This window comes from Nematolebias whitei, chromosome 17, assembly GCF_014905685.2.
Source record: "Nematolebias whitei isolate Nwh7 chromosome 17, NemWhi1, whole genome shotgun sequence".
Taxonomy (NCBI): Eukaryota; Metazoa; Chordata; class Actinopteri; order Cyprinodontiformes; family Rivulidae; genus Nematolebias; species Nematolebias whitei.
Genome location: NC_056514.1, coordinates 8,358,402 through 8,376,591, shown reverse-complemented (window position 1 = coordinate 8,376,591; position 18,190 = coordinate 8,358,402). Strand labels below are relative to the sequence as shown.

General features: G+C 42.0%; 1 protein-coding gene across 1 annotated transcript in view; it reads right to left on the bottom strand.

Moving 5' to 3' along the window:
- ryr2a (ryanodine receptor 2a (cardiac)) overlaps positions 1 to 18,190 on the bottom strand; it is a 554,599-nt gene that overhangs the window by 401,777 nt on the left and 134,632 nt on the right. Inside the window, 7 exon segments of the mRNA XM_037691577.1 lie at positions 21 to 168; positions 1,012 to 1,171; positions 1,379 to 1,462; positions 6,795 to 6,898; positions 11,967 to 12,071; positions 14,446 to 14,650; positions 16,655 to 16,847. Coding sequence (XP_037547505.1) covers positions 21 to 168; positions 1,012 to 1,171; positions 1,379 to 1,462; positions 6,795 to 6,898; positions 11,967 to 12,071; positions 14,446 to 14,650; positions 16,655 to 16,847 — 999 coding nt within the window.

Genomic DNA, 18,190 nt, shown 5'->3' with positions numbered 1-18,190 from the left:
AACATGCTCAGAATCAATACCATGGTCTTGGTCAGGAGCTTCCAGGTTGTAGCCATATCCCAGCAGTGTCCTGACAGCCTCTCTCAGACTGTCTTTGTTGGACTTTTTTGTTCTCTCATCAAGTAGACTGTAGGGAACCAGACGAGGGTTCCTACGGTTCTTTATATCCTGAAAGAAATAAATGATACAAAAAGTTCCAACTGTAAGAACCACCTTGGACTTGTTCATTTCATTTCCTCTTTCCCTCTTTGTGTTGGCTCTCAAACTTGACTTGATCATCTTCTGCAGTTAGAGTGTGAATGGATGTTTGTCTCATTTGTTGCTACGTGATCCTGTGATGGACTGGAGACCTGTACTCTGCCTCGCACAGTGACTGCAAGACATTGACCCCCGTATATAAGAAATTTATATAAGGAATAAAGCGGGTAAAGTTGATGGACGAAGAGATGGACAACAAACAGATGGGTGGTATTAGGTGCCTTCCAGCTTTTTATCAGCCTATTTAAAAGGAACAAAGACCCACTTGGTGGTTTGGTTTGGTTGTGTGTACCAAACAGAACATAGAGCATAAAAGATAAGGCAGAGTCTGTTTGACGAGCTCAGGAGGGTCGAGATACATCCCTCTCTGATCAGACCATTTATCACACTATGAATTATAATAGATTCCATGAAAGCAAGCTTAGGAGGACACTGCTGTTGAGAGAAAACATAAAAAGACAGAAAAGATTGACCCAAAGTGCATGTTGATGAGAAGTTTTTGGGAGATGTTTCTGGGCCTTAGACATAACTGAAGCGTTTTTAATTCAGTCACACTAGTTGTGTTTTGTTTTGTTATTATTGTGGAAAGGTACCAATAAATAATTTGTTTCTGTTGTATACTGGTACATAATCTCAATGGGTCATGAGTATAAATCTTGTTATGTATTTTAATTTATATTTGCCATAATGTTATTGCTGAAAGCCAAATATTTTCAGTGGGCACAGTGTAACTCCTCTCTTCTATTTCTATACCTGTTGAATGCCATACGTCCAGCCCTGGCGGACACGGTCTCTTGCCCAGACATTGTGTGCATTCTCAGCCAGTTTATCCACCATGGCTTCCTGGGTGGGGGTCAGTTTGATGTAACTCAGATCCAAAGGAGCAGGTTTGTAACCACTGGATGACTCATATCTGCACAGATTAAGATGAACAACTGTCTAATCAGATAAAGCACTGAGTATGTGCCAGTGTAAATTGTACTATAATCTTACATAATGTACAGTTGACAGTATCTGATCAGTTGTTTTATTTGCATATTCAAAACTCAAATGATCATCATTACATCCTGAGAGTCCATTTCTGCATTATACTATTTTTGTTGACTGTTAAGAGACTTACGTTGGTGGCAGTATTAGGCTCTTGACTTTGTCTACTGCATGTTCATCTGGTAATCCAACATGACAGCCCAAAGCAAGCAGAGTCCTGTAACACACCCACATTATCACACTTACATTTATTTAAACAAAAACTGTGTGAAGGTCTTTTAAAGCATGACTTTAACTCTGCAAAGACCACAGGGAGGCAGTCTTTAGGTGTACGGCCAAAGGAGATTCTCTGACTCTACAAAGTAGGTTCCACAGAGCCAGAGTTGGTTCTGGAGATCCAGTTTAACTGATCCAAACAACCAGTCAGTATAATGTAGCATTAAAACTGTTACAATTAGCCCCTGATTTTATTGCTGAAAGGCGAATGCAGAGCAATGTTTTTGTCAATGTATGTGCTCAAGTGTTAGCCAAACATTGTATGAACCAAAGTACAAATAATTTTGAAATGTGCAAAAAGTGCTGATTGGACAGACATCTACAACTGATTGATTTTGGAAGCAACCAATTTAAGATGGATGCACAGCCATCTAACCCTAAAAAAATTAATATGGCTACAACCCAGTCAGTTTTACAGATGTTAGCTTAACTTTTGGTGTGGTTGTAGGTGAGAGACAATCCTAACACATCTTTTGAATACAAATGTATTGTGCATGATCTTTGTTTAAATTTTGCCATTACATATTTGGAATCAGCTCAGTCTGTCTGTTAGCAAAATATTGCCTGGCACCATCATATCTTATTGGAACTTTTAAAAACTAATAATTTGATGGCCCTCTATAACTGATTAACCTCTGGAGCAAACCCAATTCAAGATGGCCTCCACAGCCATCTGACCTTAGAAAACACTTTAAAAAGCTCTAAAAATAGCCGCACTGGTAATTAGTGTTGATGCTGAAAAGACGTTTGACCCGGTGAACTGGGGTTTCCTTTATAGAGTTCTACACAGATTTGGTCTGCATGGGGGTGGGTGGGGGGGGGAATAGAGCAGATCCTAGTTTACACATCCCCAGGAGCAATTTGATAAGTTGATAAGAACGGGGAGGCCAGATTCAGATAAGCCACCGTTGTTTCTTGTGCAGGCAGACTGTTTTTCTCATCAGCCTTGAGTTCTGCTGGTACTTTCGATGATCCAAAATGGCCACATTTTTGGGCTTTCTGCTGGTTTGTGCTTATTAGCTTTCTCCAAGGTCGACTCCAATATGCTGGCGAGTTCCATAAGCTGAAAGTGACCTACTATTCTCATAAATGGCTTACATCGTACCATTGAGCTCGTAAATGAGCTGAGTCTGAGAGCTCGAAGCTCAAATTAATCCTTCACATAAGGTAGGCAGCTTTGCCATGGCCAAAACTGCTGCTGCCGACTTTCTTAATAGCTGAAAACATAGGTATTGTTCAGTGCCAAAAAGCAGAAACCCTGCTATCATAAATCCAATGATGTATAAATCTTCAACATTCTCCTGAGACAACACAAAAAGGCACAGCATTTTCCACTCTCCCCACGGATCCATGACGTACCCAGCTGCGTGCGTCTCAGTGGGGCATGAGGGTTCTATGGTATGGTATGGTATATAGTTTATTCATTTTAAAAAAGTACAAAACAATTCCATAACAATATAAAAAAGGATACAAAAGATTTAAAATGAAAGGCAGCAGAAAGAAGAAAAAATCTTATTATATCTGCCCCTTTTTTCAAACAATTATTTCAGACATAATAATTTTCAAGTAACAGAACAAAATGAATAACTCTTTCTAATTTTTCTAATTCTAATACAAAACACACACTAAGCTACTTCATATATATTTTTTTAACAATCCAGCTTTGATCTTTTTCTTAAATGTACACATTGACTTGGCATTTTTCACATCACTCTCTAGACCATTCCACAATCCAACTCCTTGGATTGAGGTAGACCTAGGTTCTCCAGCACTCTGTCGCTTGGTTGAAATTTTTTTTATCAATTGCGTTGAAAGTCCAGCTGACCAGATCCATATCAGTAATTTACAATTTGGAAAATGTGTAAATAGAAGCTACACAGATACACAGGACAGAGAGCACAAAGCAGGAGGAAGGCAGGAGAGGGAGGAAATCATCTGTCTTGCTCGAGGGTGAGTGAGAAAAAAAACTTGCTCAATATATAAGACAAAACAATTAAATGTATTTATTTATTCTTCTTTCGGCTGTTCCCTTCTTCAGAGGTTGCCATAGCGAACTAACTCCCACTAAAACTTGCCAATTGTTTTTAAGCCGGATGCCCTTCTTGGTGCAGCCACAGACCACAGAGCTACCACAGCCCTCTGTGTGGAGCAGAGAGCTGCTATCTAGGGCGCCAGGTGGAGCAGATGGTGGAGGTTAAGGGCCTTGCTCAAGGGCCCAGAGTGGGGCAAATGAGAGTGGAGGCAGGTGTGGGTGCTTCACCTTTCCCACCCACATTTTGATGTTGTTGGTCCCGGGGGTCGAACCGGTGATGTTCCAATCTTAGGCTCATCTTTTCTAAACTCTGATCCACTAACCCAAACAAAACAATGAAATAAAGGTAATTAATATTCATGGGAAAGAGAAAAAACTGGCCTGCTATGCAGATGACATTTTAATTTTTCTGGGACAACCAACAAGCTCTCTACCTAAACTAATGCAGTTGTTTAAACACTTTGGTGTCTTATCAGGATACAATATTAATACAAGCAAAACTCAACATTTTAAATACAATTACAGTCTTCCAGAAGAAATCAGGAAAAGTATGATCTATCATGGCAAACAGAATATATTATATACAGTACCTAGGAGTTATAATTACAAAGTGCCTCACAGATCTATCAAAGCACAATTACTCACTAATACAAAAGAAAATTATTGATATAGCTAGATGGAATACAAAACTTTCTTCCTCCTGCTCCCTTTTCACTCTTGTATAGTAAGTGTTGTAAGAGAATGTGTTTGTAAATTGATGATGAATTTGTTGAATTGTGAATAAATTGATTGATTGATTGATTGGAATCTGATCCACACTTGTGTTTCAGATAAGAATAGACTCAATTAAAATTAGTATTTTACCAAAAATATTATATCTATTCCAAACTCTACCCATAGAATTAGGCCAACCACATTTTAACGGGGCGAGATCCCACACGCACTTATGATGTGAACGGGTCAGTTGTGACCCGTCTTAAATCAGCCAAAAAATGCCCTCAAAACAGTGTTTTTTTAAGAAGTATTAGAACACATCTCTAAAGGAACATCCCTGAAGGAACAATCTCCGCTTGTGGGTTTTTTTGGCGTTCCACCCCAAGTCAATCTGGGTCCACAAGACAAATGCATTGTATGCAGACACATCTAGGATGTTGTAAAATACAACCATTGGCCATCTCCTGGTCATTCGCTGGCAAGTGTAGGTGGCAGTCAGCTTGTCCAGGGTGTCCACTCCTCATTTGTTTTTATTGTAGTCCAGGATGATTTCAGGCTTCAGGGATTTCAGGGATGCCAGCTGCAAGTTTGCCTGTGTAAATCTGTAGATTCCAGGCATAGCTGGTTTTCGCATCACAGGCTGCCCAGATTTTTATGCCATATTTGCCTGGCTTACTGGGCATGTATTGCCGCAAGGGGCATTTTCCACGGAAAGGGAGAAGACGCTCATCCACTGTCACCTCTGGTCCTGGGTTGAACATCAGTGGAAGGAGCTTCACCCATCTATCCCAGACGTCTTTGATGGGAGCAAGCTTGTCAGACCGTGCTCTAGTATCTCTGTTGTCAAATCTGAGGACTCTTGAGATCATTTGAAAGGTCTGAAGTGACATTGTTGCGCGGAAAATACTCCTGCCTGTGGACACATCCCAGAGACTAGTAAGGGCCTCATTGCTGGATCTGTACACGCCAGCGAGAAGAAGAACACCAATAAAAGCATCCAGGCACTCCTCATCAATGTCTTTCCAAGTGTCACCGTGAACTTTTTTCCCTTCGAGGTTTGTCATAGCAATGATGACTTTCTTTAGTGACTATGGCATAAACAAATCAAAGCATGTCTTGATGTCACTTACTCGTGTCACAGCAAACCTTGTAATCCCAGGGGTCATCTTCATAACATTTTCAGCAGCTTCCCTGCCATGTGAAACAGGAGGAATCGCACTCCAAGTGATGTTACCCTTTTTGGATTTATAGGTTTCAATTACAGGAGCAGCTTCAGCACCTGTGCCCTCCTCATCCGACGAGTCTGTGTACTCTGATTCATATTCAATAGCATCGTCCTCCTCAGAAACTGGCTCATCTGTGTCACTAGGTGTGTCCTCTGCATCATTTTCAGCAAGGATGTGATCTAGAGCTTCTTGTACTGTGAATCTTCTCTTCATTTTGGTATGCAGCCAAGCTCTAGGTAAAATGGAGTGTCTGTTTCTACATGTCTCTACATGCCCATGTAGAGACACACCCAGGTGGGTGTGTCTATCTAGGTCTGCCTATCATATTGGGCATGGCTATCCAGGTAGGCTTATCTTTACATGGGCATGCCTCAACATGTCTCTGCATCTACAGCTGGATGAACTTTTTCAGTTTTTGGGAGCAGAGTATGAGTATCAATAAAAGTAGTACGGATAAATGGGGATGTTTTGGTCAGTGAAGTAGACAAACAGGTAAAAACAGAAGGCCCTAACATATGTATGACAAAGTTAGTGAGGTCACAGTGTGTTTATGATTTCAGTTTTGACACTGATTATTGGTTGATAGTCTTATACCATAACTGGGTCACAAATGACCCCAGCGCGGCAAGTGCGTGTTGTTCTATAAAAAATAAAAATTAAATTTAGTGAAAAAAAATATATATATTTTTTATTTAAATAAAGGTTCCAGACAAAGTCAAAAAGCCTTGATGCAAAAAAAATTATTTAAAAGACAGTATCATGATTTAAAATTTAAAATGGGTCACTACGGACCCTAACATAGTAGGAAGGTTAACAAATGGTACAAAATCCTGTCTAGATACATATGGCAAGGTAAAAGACCCAGGATTAGATTAAAAATGTTACAATTAGCAAAAGTTAAAGGGGGGTGGGGCCTTCCCTCCATTAGAGATTACTACAGGGCAGCACAACTGAGGCCTATGATTTGTTAGTATAATCCTTCATATGAAGGTCAATGGAAAAGCACTGAAGAGGGCCTGACATCCATCTCCATACAAGCACTCCTAGCAGACAGTGACCTGCAAAATGCTATAAAGATCAAATGCTGTTCATTGGGAGTTGTTCCTTTCCACTGTTGCCTTCATGCTTGCCCAGGAAGAGTCTGCGACAAAGTTAAGATTATTCAGTCTGCTCCTCAGATAAATAATGTTACTGACTTTTTATGTATATAGATGTTTCTGTTCAATGCCCTGAGTTGACTTCTGTTGTGACTTGGTGTTATATAAATAAACTGAATTGCATTGAATTGCTTTGATAATTACTTGAGAGTCTCCAGGGACATCTGTAAGTTGTAGCTTCGTTCTTGCTCAGGAAGCTTGGAAAACTGCACCAAACAGGGGTGCTGCCTCTTGGTATCATCTCGCACCTGGAACACATACACTCAATTTAAAAAAGGAGCAGAGGAGAACGCACGTACATGAATGAGCTGTCCAGAACATCTGCCTTTGTTTGCTTTTGATGTTCTGATCACTTCCTGTGTGTTGTCTGCTTGGGTTCATTCTTGCTTCTTTATTCTGTGAACACTCACACTGTTGTTTTCAGTTTTTTTTTATTTCTTGTGCACGTTTTTCTCTCAGACTACTGCTGCACACGTTGTGCTATGTTACACTTCATATATGAAAATCTTCTGCTCAATCAGGAACAGTGTGCAGTGCCTTTTAGTATTTAGAACTTTTGTACTGTTTAAACTGTGTGAATATTTATGAAGCATTAACGCTGTGATCCTTTTTTTTTTTTCCAGTACGTTATTTGGCGCAATTCTCATCCCGCAGTTTTCAAGCTACTTCAACAAATCATAAATCAAAAACGTTCAGCTCTTTCAGGACAATCCTGCTGTGACTTTTAGTATTGATGCAACTTTAGCTTTTTGAAATATTTAGCCTTTTCTGCCCTTTTTTGGTCATAGAAAATGAATTGAGCTCATTTTACTTCCTTCAGATCTTTAGATCTGTTTACAACCTTTTACTGCTCCTTTCACATTTTGTTCTGGTTCAGCGTCTTTCAGTTTCCTTGTGAAAATTTTTACTCTTTTCAGCTACTTTCAGCTACTTTCAGCTGTTTTTTCAGCTGTTTTGTGCTCCTTTTGTTTTTTTTGTTTGTTTTTTATTGCTAACTACAACATTTTTGTTCTTCTAACTTCTATCTGCTAATTTCAGCTTGTCATGCTCCTTTCAGCTTTTTCTGCCATTTCAGCTACTACTTAGCTGTTTTATGCTAATTTTAGCTTTAACAGCTAATTCCACATTTGTTGCAATCATTTCAACTTTTTCAGTCTAATTCAGCAAAAAAGCTGGCTATTGGGAGGTGGAATGTCACCTCACTGATGGGGAAGGAGCCTGAGCTGGTGTGTGAGGTTGAGAGGTTCCGGCTAGAAATAGTCAGACTCACCTCTACACATGGCTCTGGCTCTGGAACCAGTTTCCTTGAGAGGGGCTGGACACTCTTCCACTCTGGAGTTGCCCCTGGTGAGAGGCACAGAGCAGGAGTGGGCATACTTATTGCCCCCCATCTTGGTGCCTGTGTGTTGGGGTTCACCCCGGTGAATGAGAGGGTGGCCTCCCTCCGCCTGCGTGTGGGGGGACGGGTTCTGACTGTCGTTTGTGCGTATGCACCAAACGGCAGTTCGGATTATCCACCTTTTCTGGAGTCCTTGGACGGGGTACTGGAAAGTGCACCTCCTGGGGACTCCCTTGTTCTGCTGGGGGACTTCAATGCTCATGTGGGCAATGACAGTGAGACCTTGAGGGGTGTGGTTGAGAGGAACGCCCCCCCCCCCCCCCCGATCTGAACCTGAGTGGTGTTCTGTTGTTGAACTCCTGTGCTCGTCATGGATTGTCAATAACGAACACCATTTTCAAGCATAAGGGTGTCCATATGTGCTCTTGGCACCAGGACACCCTAGGCCGCAGTTCGATAATCGACTTTGTCATCGTCTCATCTGTTCTGCGGCCACATGTCTTGGACACTCGGGTGAAGAGAGGGGCAGAGCTGTCCACTGATCACTACCTGGTGGTGAGTTGGCTCCGATGGTGGGGGAAGATGCTTGTCAGACCTGGCAGACCCAAACGTATTGTGAGGGTTTGCTGGGAACGTCTGGCAGAGTCTCCTGTGAGATGGAGTTTTAACTCCCACCCCCGGGAGAAGTTCGAACTTGTTCCGAGGGAGGTGGGGGACATTGAGTCTGAGTGGACCATGTTTCATGCCTATATTGTCGAGGTGGCTTACCGGAGCTGCGGCCGCAAGGTTGTCGGTGCCTGTCACGGCGGCAACCCTCGAACCCGATGGTGGACACCATCGGTGAGGGATGCTGTCAGGCTGAAGAAGGAGTCCGATCGGGCCTTTTTGGCCTGTGGGACCCTGGAAGCAGCTGATGGGTACCGGCAGTCCTAGCGACATGCGGCTCGGGTGGTCGCTGAGGCAAAAACTCGGGCATAGGAGGAATTCGGAGAGGCCATGGAGAATGACTTCCGCATGGCTTTGAGGTGATTCTGGTCCACCGTCCAGCATCTCGGGGGGGAAAGCGGTATGCCACCAACACTGTTTATAGTGGGAGTGGTGTGCTGCTGACCTCAACTCAGGATGTTGTGGGTCGGTGGGCGGAATACTTTGAAGACCTCCTCAATCCCACTGGCACGTCTTCCACTGAGGAAGTTGAGCCTGGGGACTCTGGGTCGGGCCCTCCAGTCTCTGGTGCTGAGGTCACCGAGGTGGTTAAAAAGCTCCTCGGTGACAGGGCCCCAGGGGTGGATGAGATTCGCTCAGAGTTCCTTAAGGCTCTGGATGTTGTAGGGTTGTGTTGGCTTACGCGACTCTGTAATATTGCGTGGACATCGGGGGAAGTTCCCCTGGATTGGCAGACCGGGGTAGTGGTCCCCCTATTCAAAAACGGGGACCGTAGAGTGTGTTCCAACTACAGGGGAATCACGCTCTTAAGCCTCCCTGGTAAGGTCTATTCGGGGATTCTGGAGAGGAGGGTCCATCGGATAGTCGAATCTCGGATTCAGGAGGAGCAGTGCGGTTTTCGTCCTGGCCGTGGAACACTGGACCAGCTCTACACTCTCAGCAGGGTCCTAGAGGGTGCGTGGGAGTTTGCCCAACCGGTCTACATGTGCTTTGTGGACTTGGAGAAGGCGTTTGACCGCGTCCCTCAGTGAACCCTGTGGGGGATACTCTGGGAGTATGGGGTACCGGGCCCTTTGATACGGGCTGTTAGGTCCCTGTATGACCGGTGTCAGAGCCTGGTCCGCATTGCCAGCAGTAAGTCGGGCTTGTTCCCGGTGAAAGTTGGACTCCGCCAAGTTTGCCCTTTGTCACCGATTCTGTTCATAACTTTTATGGACAGAATTTTTAGGCGCAGCCAAGGTGTTGAGGGGATCCGTTTTGGTGGCCTTAGAATTGCGTCTCTGCTTTTTGCAGATGATGTGGTCTTATTGGCTTCATCAGATCGTGATCTACAGCTTTCGCTGGAGCGGTTCGCAGCCTAATGCGACGCGGCCGGGATGAAGATCAGTTCCTCCAAATCCGAGGCCATGGTCTTGAGCCGGAAAAGGGTAGAGTGCCCTCTCTGGGTCAGGGAGGAGGTCCTACCCCAAGTGGAGGAGTTCAAGTATCTTGGGGTCTTGTTCACGAATGAGGGAAAAAATGGAGCGTGAGATCGATAGACGGATAGGTGCAGCATCTGCAGTGAAGCGGGCACTGTACAGGTCTGTCGTGGTGAAGAGAGAGCTGAGTCAAAAGGTGAAGCTCTCAATTTACCAATCGATCTACGTTCCCACCCTCATCTATGGTCACGAGCTTTGGGTTGTGACCGAAAGAATGAGATCTCGGATACAAGCGGCCGAAATGAATTTTCTCCGCAGGGTGTCTGGGCTCTCCCTTAGAGACAGGGTGAGAAGCTCGATCATCCGAGAGGGACTCAGAGTAGAGCCGCTGCTTCTCTACGTCGAGAGGAGCCAGTTGAGGTGGCTTGGGCATCTGTTTAGGATGCCTCCTGGATGCCTCCCTGGTGAGGTGTTCCAGACATGTCCCACCAGAAGGAGGCCCAGAGGAAGACCCAGGACACGCTGCAGGGACTATGTTTCTCAGCTGGCCTGGGAACGTCTCGAGATTCCCCCGGAAGAGCTGGCCCAAGTGGCTGGGGAGAGGGAAGTCTGGGCCTCCCTACTTAGCTGCTACCCCGCGACCCGACCCCAGATAAGCGGAAGAAAATGGATGGATGGATGGATGGAGATCTAGTAGAGTGCTGTATGAATGGGTAAATGAGGACACAGATTGTAGTGTAAAGCGCTTTGAGTGTCTCCATAAGACAGAAAGGCACTAAATATGTGCAATCCATTTACAGTACATTTCTGCCTTTTCAGCTACGTTTCAGCTATTTTTTGCCCATTTCAGATATTTTTTTTGCTAATTTTCTAATTTTTGTGCTCATTTCTGTTAATTTATACCTAATTCAGCAAAAATGTATTCTGTCTACTTTTTTTTGCTAATTAAGACTTGTTCTTTCATTTCAGCTACAATTCAGCATGTTTTTTTAGCTAATCTCAGCTGTTTTTCAACAAGTTATTCAGCAATAAGCATTTACACTGCATTTTCACAGGAAATGCAATTTCTCTATTTGTAAAATTTGTTTTATCTTTTGGCTACTGATTTAGCTATATTTAGCGTTTAGCTACTACTTTGATAGTTTGTGCTTTTAGTTTCAGCTTTGCTAATTTGATCTTTTAGCTGTGATGCAAATAGTTTTTGATGAAGTGTTGCTCATTTAAAATTTTAACTATTGTTTTACTACTTTCAACTTTAGTTTCAATATGGCAACTTTCAGCTTTTAGCTAAGGTTTTGCTATTTTAAGTGTTTAGCAATAGTTTTGGCACTTTAGGTTTTTAGTTACAGTTTTGCTGATTTTCCCTTCAGTTTAGTTTGTTTTAACTTAAACAATTAAATTAATTTATTTTTCAACAAATTTCAGTAGTCATTCAGTATTTTCACAGAGCATTTAATTTGTCTTATTTACTCCTATTTTGTTAGCTTACGTATTATAATCTCTAAATTATTTTAATTCCTGTTGTCTTTGGTGAAGCTTTTTCTTTGTTCTTTTCACTGAGTCTTGTTTTTGGCTTTCATAAACATTTGCATTTTTTATTTGCTACATAATTTTCATATTTAGCAGTCACATCCCTTTTTTTATCAGTACAACATTCACATCACTGATTTCAGTCGTTATTTATCTGGGTCAGAATTAGTCTTGTGATTTTGTTCTCCTAGCATTTCACTTTAAAGACTGCTTTAAACACTTTTTACTTAATTTTTATTTATTTGTCATTTAAACCAGGCTGCCTTTTATGTGTTATATACAGTGTTACAGTATATATACAGTGTTGTTGTAATGAAATATTAATTTGCTGTAAATGTAGAGAGGCGCGTGTCTCATACTCACAGTGCCATATGTCCAGCCTAGTTTGATCTTGTTCATCACCCACAGTTCATGGATGTTCTCTGCAAGTTTCTCCCTGATTCTCTCCAGGTGAGGTGGTAGAACAATCTAAACATGAAAACACAAGCCCAACAAGCAATATACAAAAGCAGCATTTATAAGTTGTTCTGATAGATGGTTGGTGTAGATTGTCTATCATTTAGTTCTGATTCACTTAGAAGGGACAAAATCAAAAAATATATTTTTGCTTCTCAGTTTTGAGATAGAAGGTATTGTTTGGTCATTTTTAAATGATATTTTGACAAATAGATACCTATAGTTGTTACATTATTTATACATTACCGCACACTGTGCAACTCTATTCTCATTTAATTCAAAACAGTGTTTATGAACCATTCCAGTCGGGTTTCTGCCCTTGTCGTAGCACAGAAACTGCTTTCCTGAAAATCACTAATACTCATATTATGGCAGCAGATTCTGATGTACTTTCCCTCTTCATCCTACTTGATTTGAGTATGGCCTTCGATACCATTCCCCACAAAATCCTCCTTAATGGGCTCTCATTCATTGGCAATACAATATAATAAGACGATTGTTGTACAGATCTGTTTCACTCTGCCTGATCGTGATGAATCTGCTATTGGCAGGTTTCCACTTAATCAAGTTTTTCTATGTACCTTTCCAGAGACAGGACTGTTAATCCAGTGCCCAGTCCCCAATCTGGATGGCTACTGGATCACTTTTTGTCTGGACTTTACCCTTCAACATGTCAGCCATTGCCCTGCCATGAGCAGGTTCTTATCAGATGGAACATCAATTGTAGAACAGAAAGGTTTTGTCCAGACTAAGCTGTTGACTCGCCAAACAAGCGCCTGTTTTATTATATTGTTTTCCAGGCCTCCAAAACAACTGTTTCTCAAAAATGACAGAAGGCTACATTAGCTAATATGAAACTCCTTCCCTCGTCTAAGACACAGAATGTTTGGTTCATCTCTGCACAGCTGAACAACGTTCGTATCTGAATATGAACGTAGGTGAGTGGGGCATAAACATAAGTCCTATTCGCACGGGATTAGTTTTACCTTTTACCTACATGCTATTTGTAATAACTACAGAGATTGTCTGTGTTGTTAATCTCAAGTGAATCGGCCATGTCAGTAATTTGTAAAGTAAAAATCCATCCATTATCTTTACCCGCTTATTCCATTTTGGGTCACGGGGGTTGCTGGTGCCCATGTCCAGCAATCACTGTGCGAGGGGCGGGGTACACCCTGGACGGGTCGCAAGTCAATCACAGGGCCACATAGAGACAAACAACCATTCACTCTCTCACTCACACCTAGAGACAATTTAGAGTTACCAATCAGTCTAACATGCATGTTTTTGGTCTGTGGGAGGAAACTGGAGTACCTGGAGAAAACTCACGCATGCACGGAGAGAACATGCAAACTCCACCCAGAAAGACCTCCGGACCGGGATTTGAACCGGGGACTTTCTCGCTGAGAGGCAGCAGCTCTACCAGTTGCGCCACCGTTGCCTTTAAGCAAAATCATTTAGAAAAATATAAAACAAATAAAACAAGACTATTTTAAATGAACGAGCTGCTCGCTTCAGCTTTTGTAGATGCTGCTACTATTCCTTCACCACAGATGACAGCAGGCATGGAGACGCACGCATCCATCCATCAATCCATTATATTTACCCACTTCTTCTTTTTCGGGTAGCGGGGGGTTGCTGGTGCCCATGTCCAGCCATCACTGTACGAGAGGTGGGGGACACCCTGGACAGGTCGCAAGTCTATTTCAACCAGCTGGTCAGCGGATGCACGTGACCGGTGACAGGTTGTCCGTCTGAGCTTAACACAACTTGCAGCACATTAACATCATGTCTGGAAGAAGTCCGTAAATTTCAGCTAAATCTCAGGCTTTGGTTATCCAGTGTGAATGCACCACATAAAAAGCAGATGTTGGGGAGTAATTTATTTATTACATGTGGTCCCTAGGTAAAACTAATCCTGTGCGACTAGAGCTAAAGACAGTCACATGTTACAAAACATACTCTGAGCTCTACACCTTATCTGGCATTCTTCATCGAACTTTATCATTAGCTGTTGAGAGGCGGCCATGTTTATTACCCCCCCCCCCACACACACACACACACACACACACACACATTAGTACGTGTTATTCAAACCTTCAGGAAGGAGGATGGATGGATATCTATACCTTAATAAATTTAGAAGTCGACCAGTCTAAGATGACCACCACTCTCTGAAAACTGCCTCCATCTGCCTGCCTCCTCAACAGACTCTGCAGCTGTCTGCAGCTGTCTGCAGACCTCTGCCAACCTCTCATCCAAAACCCCGAGGAAGTCTTTCAGATGACAAGTGAAGTTAAAGACACAAGACATGAAGTCTAGCTGCCTTCAGCTCAGAGACTTTGTCTTGTTCGATGATAAGAATTTAAGGTCCTATAGTCTCTACCTGGCTGGTGTCCACAGGTGTGGGGGTGAAGGCTGCCTGGCTCAGGGTGATCGTTGGTCCAAGCAGGTCCCTGGCTGCATTCTGGTCCTGACTAGCATCCAGTTTTAGCTTCTCCCTGGGCAACACAGCCTCATAGCAGGGAGCATAGCCAGCAGGAGGGAGGAATTTGAATTCTCCGTGACGACCACCAAGGAGAAAACGCACTCTGCAGTGTGATACATGACACAACAATGTATCAGAAATCAATCTATATTAATCAAATCAATCAATCATATAATTTAGCGAAGGTTCATAAGATTATGGAAAGCTGTTTGATGCCGTTCAATGTGTGTTTGAAGTCACCACCAAAGACCCTATCATCCTTATCAAACACAAAAACAGCTGTAACTCAGACAACCTTATAATAATTGTGCTAAAGTTAGGTGTGGTAGTAGCTAAGAGTTACTCTAAACACAAACTATGAGCACCAACTTATCATGCAAGAATTTTTAAAAGTTTTCCATTTAAAGTTAACTTTGTCTGTCTGTTAGCAAAACATTTCATGAACTACTGGATTAATTTTAAGAAGGCTCCCAGGAAGTAATCATTGGCTGTTCAAATACACCTGATTAGTCGTTGCAGTCAGTCCAATTCAACTGGCCGCCACAGCAAAATGACGTTATAAAATAGAGCTATAAATCTGTCACTTTTACTTATACTAAGCTAAAGCTTTGTGTAGTAGTAGCTGAGAGTCCTCTTCAATACTTAATAACCTACTACTTCTTGCAAGATCTTGCAATAATGCAGTCCTTCTCAAATAGTGGGGCGCGCCCCCCTGGGGGGGGGGGAAAAGGGGGGGGGGGGGGGCGCACATGTGACCCTAGAAAACATGCTCTTTTTGCTGCAGGGAGTAGTTTTTTTTTTTTTTCACTATTCTCATTTTGTAGCGTGCGTTCCTAATAATAAAGTTATGAACAAATATGGCTGCCTTGTCGTTTTGGAGCCATGCATGAACCGTGTCTCTCCCCTCTGCTGCTGACATGATAAATAAAGTCTGACCGTCACCTCCTCCGTCCTCCGCTGCTGTTTTTATGTCCATGAGCTCTGGACGTCACTCACAGTGCACATGCAACAAAGAGTAAACTCAAGCGAGAGCGACACCTGCCCCCTCTTTACTCTTTTGTGTTGACAAAATGTTTTAGTTTTATTGATAAGTTTGTCAAAGCACAATTTACAGAAGTAATGTTTAATAAATGTTAGGACTCTATTCTTTGCTAACAAAATAAATTCACCTCCTCAGTTAAGCTGCTGTTTTATGAAGCTCTGGACGTTTGTCACACACAGCATGCGACAAAGAGTAAACTCAAAGCGAGAGGGTTACCTGTCCCCTCTTTCTTCTTTCATGTTGACAATTTGTTTATCGATGAGTGTGCTCATTGATCCTTACTTCCTCATTTTGATTTAAAAAAAATCAGCACAAATTGTTTTATTCAATTTTTTTAGGTCAAAGTGTTTTATATAACACTCCTGAGTTAAAATGTTGCTGATCAAATTTAATTTATTTATTCATTATATTTAAATTTATTTTTCAGTATCAAATGGACCAAAATGTTTACAGTTTAAAAAATGATTTTTTTTTTTCAGGCAAATTGATGCACTGTAAGTTGTTTCTGTTACAGACTAAAAATAACAGTTAATAAATTTATTCTTCGCTATAAGTTGATCTATATTCTTTTTTTCTTTAATGTTAATAAGGACACAATGTTAGGCAGCGGTGTACTTATAACAATTTTAAAGACATACTATTTACAGTTGCGCCGGAGAGTTGGGGGGGGGGGCGAAAGGTTTACTTCTTTCTGGGGGTGGGGGGGGGGGTAGGGGGTGGTGGTGGGGAGGGAGGGACAATAGTAAAATAATTGAGAAGCACTGCAATAATGAGATTTAGGTTTGACCAAAATGGCTTGAACTCTATCCTTTCTCAGCACAAGACAATTTTTGTCTAAAACTCTGGCATGAAAGGAGGCAGGTGATTTGCTTTATTTAAAGAAATGCTACGCCTGCTCCGGTTTTATTACAGTTTTATACACTGGCTGACTGTTGGTCGAAAAAGCCAAGATCATCTGGTTGTACAAACTTTTCAGATTTTCCGTTTGGCGCTCACATAAAATAAAGAACAGTCATCAGTTTTATTATCTTGTGTGAATGTTTTTTTTTTTTTTTAAGCACTGACTTGACTCCTGCAGAGAAGCTGGCCACTGGGAAGAAAAGGCCGTCAGAGTTAAAGTTCTCGAACATGCCCTGAACCGGCTGGCCGTTGATCCTGAAGGAGATGCTGGGAATGCTGAGGTCCAGGCAGCAGCTCACCACGTCCTCGGATCGAAGGAGATGCTGATTTGGTGAGCTAACAGTCCGTGCAATGCAGCCTGTACACGATAGGTGGAGAGAAGTTTGGATATATTCAGGTTTAATCTGTGACATGGGACACAAACGCTCCAGCAGTGCACAAGCTAAAACAATTTTTCTTAATATTGATGAAACAAGAAGAATCAAGAAGAATCCATCCAGAGGACCCGACTTAACCTTGTTAGATTTATCTACCTGGATTACTGAGCAGCATCAGGATATTGTTCTTAATAGTTTGTTTTGAATGTTTTTTGGACTGTAACAAATTATACAAACAGATTTTTTACTTTACAAATATTTACACAATACACAATTTTCCTTTTCAAATACATTGAGATCACTTCATTCAGTTTTCTTCAAAATCTGCTTCAGCCTGTTTTTGTTTTAAGCCACTTTTAATTTTTAGCTACCATTTTGCTACTTTAGATATAGCTAGCTTTTTGGTCATTCAAGTTTTCACTAGCTTTTTTAAAACTTTGTTTTGAAACAGGATTTTGCTACTTTTAGCTACCATTCTGCTATCTTAAGCTAGCCTTCTGGTACAATGAGCTTTTAGTTCAAAAAGGTTTTTAGTTTACAGTTTGGAAACACATACTCATTTGAAATACACACACTGACATAAAAAGTTGGTCCCCTGAAAGGAATGGTCCAGCTTTGATTTACTTTGGTCCACAACCACAGAGATTGGAATGATTGATTTTGCTAAGAACTGGGAAGTCTAGCACAGGCATGATAGGGCTTTTTTTAAAATTCAACCTCTATTTATACAGGTAAGTCTCATTGAGTCACGAGGACTCAATTTCAAGAAAGACCTGTAAGTAACAGGGTATACGTGGAGTAATGACAAGTAGAGCTATAGTGTTGTCAGGTAACTGCTGTAAACTTAACAGTTAGAACAATGGGTGAACAAAGTTCATGCTCAATCATCCAGGTAGACACAAAGGATGCTTGGCTGACTCATGAGACATCATTAGAAGCCCTTGTTGGGAGAATGATAGGGGTCACATTGTGGGTGTACTTGCACAGCTGTTACAGTGGCCAAATGTTTGAACTAGTTGGTGCATGAGGATTTGCAAACATATTGTAGGCTCTGGTTCTCCAATTCTCCAAGACTGCCATTTGGACTCAAACATGAAACTCTTTACAACACCTAAAAAATTTAAATCTGGTCCTCTGGACATTCAAAAAAACCCATAACAAAGAAAAACAACAAAAAATGTAGAAACGTTTCGTCTCTCGTCCGAGAGACTTCTTCAGTCTGAGGTGCTGTTTTCAGCTCAGTCTCTTAAATAGCACCTTCTCAGAGTGGATCAACCAGTTTGCTGCTGACAACCAAAACCAGCTGATCACATGCTCAAGAAGG